This window comes from Cryptosporidium hominis (genome assembly GCF_000006425.1).
Source record: "Cryptosporidium hominis TU502 chromosome 4 CHRO014019, whole genome shotgun sequence".
Classification (NCBI taxonomy): Eukaryota; Apicomplexa; class Conoidasida; order Eucoccidiorida; family Cryptosporidiidae; genus Cryptosporidium; species Cryptosporidium hominis.
The window spans coordinates 1-3,072 of record NW_666832.1 but is presented as its reverse complement, the minus strand read 5'-3'; the positions used below and the strand labels follow the sequence as shown (position 1 = coordinate 3,072).

The window sequence follows — 3,072 nt, the reverse complement described above, 5'->3', positions numbered from 1 at the left end:
TCTTCATCAGAGAAATATAATTCATTTCCTACTTTTAATTCTGGCATTTTGTTATTAGGATTCACAATCCATGTTTGTAATGGTGAAAATAGTATTGGGCTCAAAGCCAATCCAGAAATTACTACACTTGAAGCAAGTCCAATATTATTTGGAAAATGTTTATAGGCGCAATATTGGGGAATATTAAAGGCAATACCATCGGCAATTCCAAGTATACAACCAAAAATTATAAGAAACCAATAATATGATGAAACAAACCAATAAGATACAAATGTTGAGGCTGAAAATAAGGCAGATGCCAAGTATAAAGACTTTCGTACACCAATCCTTTTATTAATATAACCACCAATGGGGAGAATCAAGCCGAGAAAAAAAACATTTAAAGTATATACCCAAGAAACATCTGCTAAAGTTACTGGCTTTAATTCTTGTTTTGCTACCCATCTCATATAAGATGCAACATAAATGGATGAATTACTCATAGAGTATACCATTCCAAGTGCAATATTTAAAGATAAGCCACCCAAAAGGGATGCTATTTTGATAATTGAATTGACCATTTTACTCGATCAAGTGACTGCTAATTCTTTGTTTTTTTTTTTAAATTAAAACAATTTTCTGCTCAGTTGAATCATCATATTTATTAGCTATTTATCTTTTTCTAATTTTTCCTTCCTAAACAAATAAGTTCCGCATATATATAAATTCGTCCAAACAGTAGTAAAATATTTAAAAACTTGAAATAAATATTAACAATTAATATATTAAATATTCAAATGATCACTTTTATGTTCTGAATCTGAAGAATTTGCAGTTATTTCCATTGATTTATAGTGAGAACAAACAGAGACTTTTAGATATGGATGATTCCTTTCTTGACTTTAATTCCTATGTGTCTTTGGCGCAATAAAGCTCTGGAGTCTAAAAGTAGGAATAATTTTCTAAATACTATTAAGCAAGGAAAGATGGGATTCAAAGGTTACCAAATCTAATTTTCAAGATATGATCTTACTAAGTTTTAAAAAAATTCCTGGTATTTCCAATTCCCAAATTTGGTTCTTATAGAACCAAAAAATATATATAAATATATATTTATATTTTAAAACCTTTTGGAAAATTTCCCGCCATTAAATTAATTATTTTTTGAAATTTAGAAAATATTGGGAGAAACAAATACCTGATTAATTTAAATTTGATTTTTCCTATTATATTAGAGAAGAGGGATTTTACAGGTATAAAATTTCTCTTTTTCTATTGTAGATGATCTAAAAATGCAATGTTTTTCTTCTGAATTTAGTGGCAAGTTGTCAAAAGTTAAATGATCAATGTTTATTTGACATGTTTTTTTTTTCCTATCTCTGTCTAAGACTTGTTAAAGATCCTCTATATAGGAAAAATGTAAAATTATGAATTTACAAGCCAGGGATTGTGTAGAGTAGAAATGGGGTTGTTATCGCCATAATCAAAAAGCAGCTCTTCGCCACACATAATATCCCTTTTTGAGACGAAGAATAATCTTGGAGTATTTTCTATCATTAGTACTTTTGTGATAATATTAGGATTTTTTCTAGAATGATTAATTAGTCTCCCTGGCCCAAATTCTAAACATTCTTCGGTAGCATCAATACAATAATTCTTATCGTTAGCTTTGAAGTAATACATATAACATCCCCTATTACTAAGGGCATACTTCTCTTCCAGCTCTTTGGCCTCGTTAAGCTGAGTTATTAGATTTCCTTTATATTCAAGAACAAAGTCATCTTTTCTAATAAGAGATCCCAGCCNTTCCACATTGTCCCTGTAAAGGCATCTTTTTTAATCAAAGGGCATGAGTGAATGTCATTTAAGATACAATATTGGTAGATAATCTCTTCCCTTTTTCTGAATAATTATATATGGGAGGGGAATAACTTTGTAGTTCATATCTAGTGTGGCTTCAATGATTGATATTTCGCTATTAGCACCAAAAGAGACTCTTTGGCTAGATCTTCTAGATATTTGGTTTTCAATATTTGACTGCTCAATTTCATTATTTGGTGTAAAATTGATTTCAAGTTCAGAATTATTTATAAATTCTTTGTTTTTGTGTTTAAGATCTAAAAATTTGGAGTCTGTAAAATATTCGATTCCATTTCTCTCAAAATATGGAATTTTACTATTCAAGTCCTGAATAAGTTTTTGACTCAGTTCATAGAAGATGTCTTTATTTTCTCTTAGTTTTTGGTGATTTTTGTTTGACTTCTTAGTTAGGGACGATCTTAAATTTTGATTTAAATTAAATTTAGTCTCAAAAGTGTTTCTTCTCCTTTTTAATAGAGCTGGAGGTATTGAAGAGAAGATCTCAATAATCCCAAGATCTATTTCTCCATGAAATATACGAACAATATTCCAGAAAATAGTTGGACAGTATTGAGAAATTTTAACGTCTGAAAAGTAGGAAACAAATAATTTTTCAGATTTTGATAGATTGAGTAAACAATTCAGAGATTTTTTTAATGTAATGAAATGAAATACCTGAAAATATTCAACTTCCCATTTTCCAGAATACTCTGAAGGATATAAAGCTGTGCAAGTGGATTCCTCCTGTAAAGCCTCGTCAGTTAAAGCAGCAAGGGACTCATCTGAGTGTTTAGGAAGGTCTTTAGTGTTTAAATTCAATAATTCTTTACTTAAATTTATTTTGGAATTTTCATGTTTAATATTTTCAAAGTTATGAGTTCTTGTTACTAGGCTTACTTTAAAGTCGAATGAGTCAATATCAACTTCTCCCTTTTCCATAATTATTGATGTACTAAGGGAGCAATGCAATCTCAGTTGCCCAGAATGACTAGCATTTCCAATAAGAGATGCTCCACCTAGCACAAGATCTTCAACATCACTTGTAATAAGTCTGGGGATTGCAAGATTATCATCCCAGCATTCCTCAAGAAAGTCATCCTGTTCATATTTCCAGTAGAAAGTCCAAGAATTTAAAATCTGAACGAGAGGGATATCCTCATTATTCAAGGATGAAGAACATTTGATCGGGAAAATATGGAAATAGCAATGATTTCTCGTAATCTATATTCGTAG

The 3,072-nt window shown here is 30.1% G+C and overlaps 2 protein-coding genes across 2 annotated transcripts; both read right to left on the bottom strand.

Moving 5' to 3' along the window:
- Chro.40052 (hypothetical protein) lies at positions 1-560 on the bottom strand (the record flags this gene model as incomplete). The annotated part of the gene is made up of 1 exon (XM_660167.1): positions 1-560. A coding segment is annotated over one exon (560 nt), but the record flags the coding sequence as incomplete, so codon positions are not given.
- Positions 561-1,839: 1,279 nt separating this feature from the next.
- Chro.40051 (SET domain) lies at positions 1,840-2,778 on the bottom strand. The annotated part of the gene is made up of 1 exon (XM_660166.1): positions 1,840-2,778. One exon carries the CDS (start codon positions 2,776-2,778, stop codon positions 1,840-1,842), a length of 939 nt encoding a protein of 312 aa, XP_665258.1.
- Between the last annotated feature and the right edge of the window lie 294 nt (positions 2,779-3,072).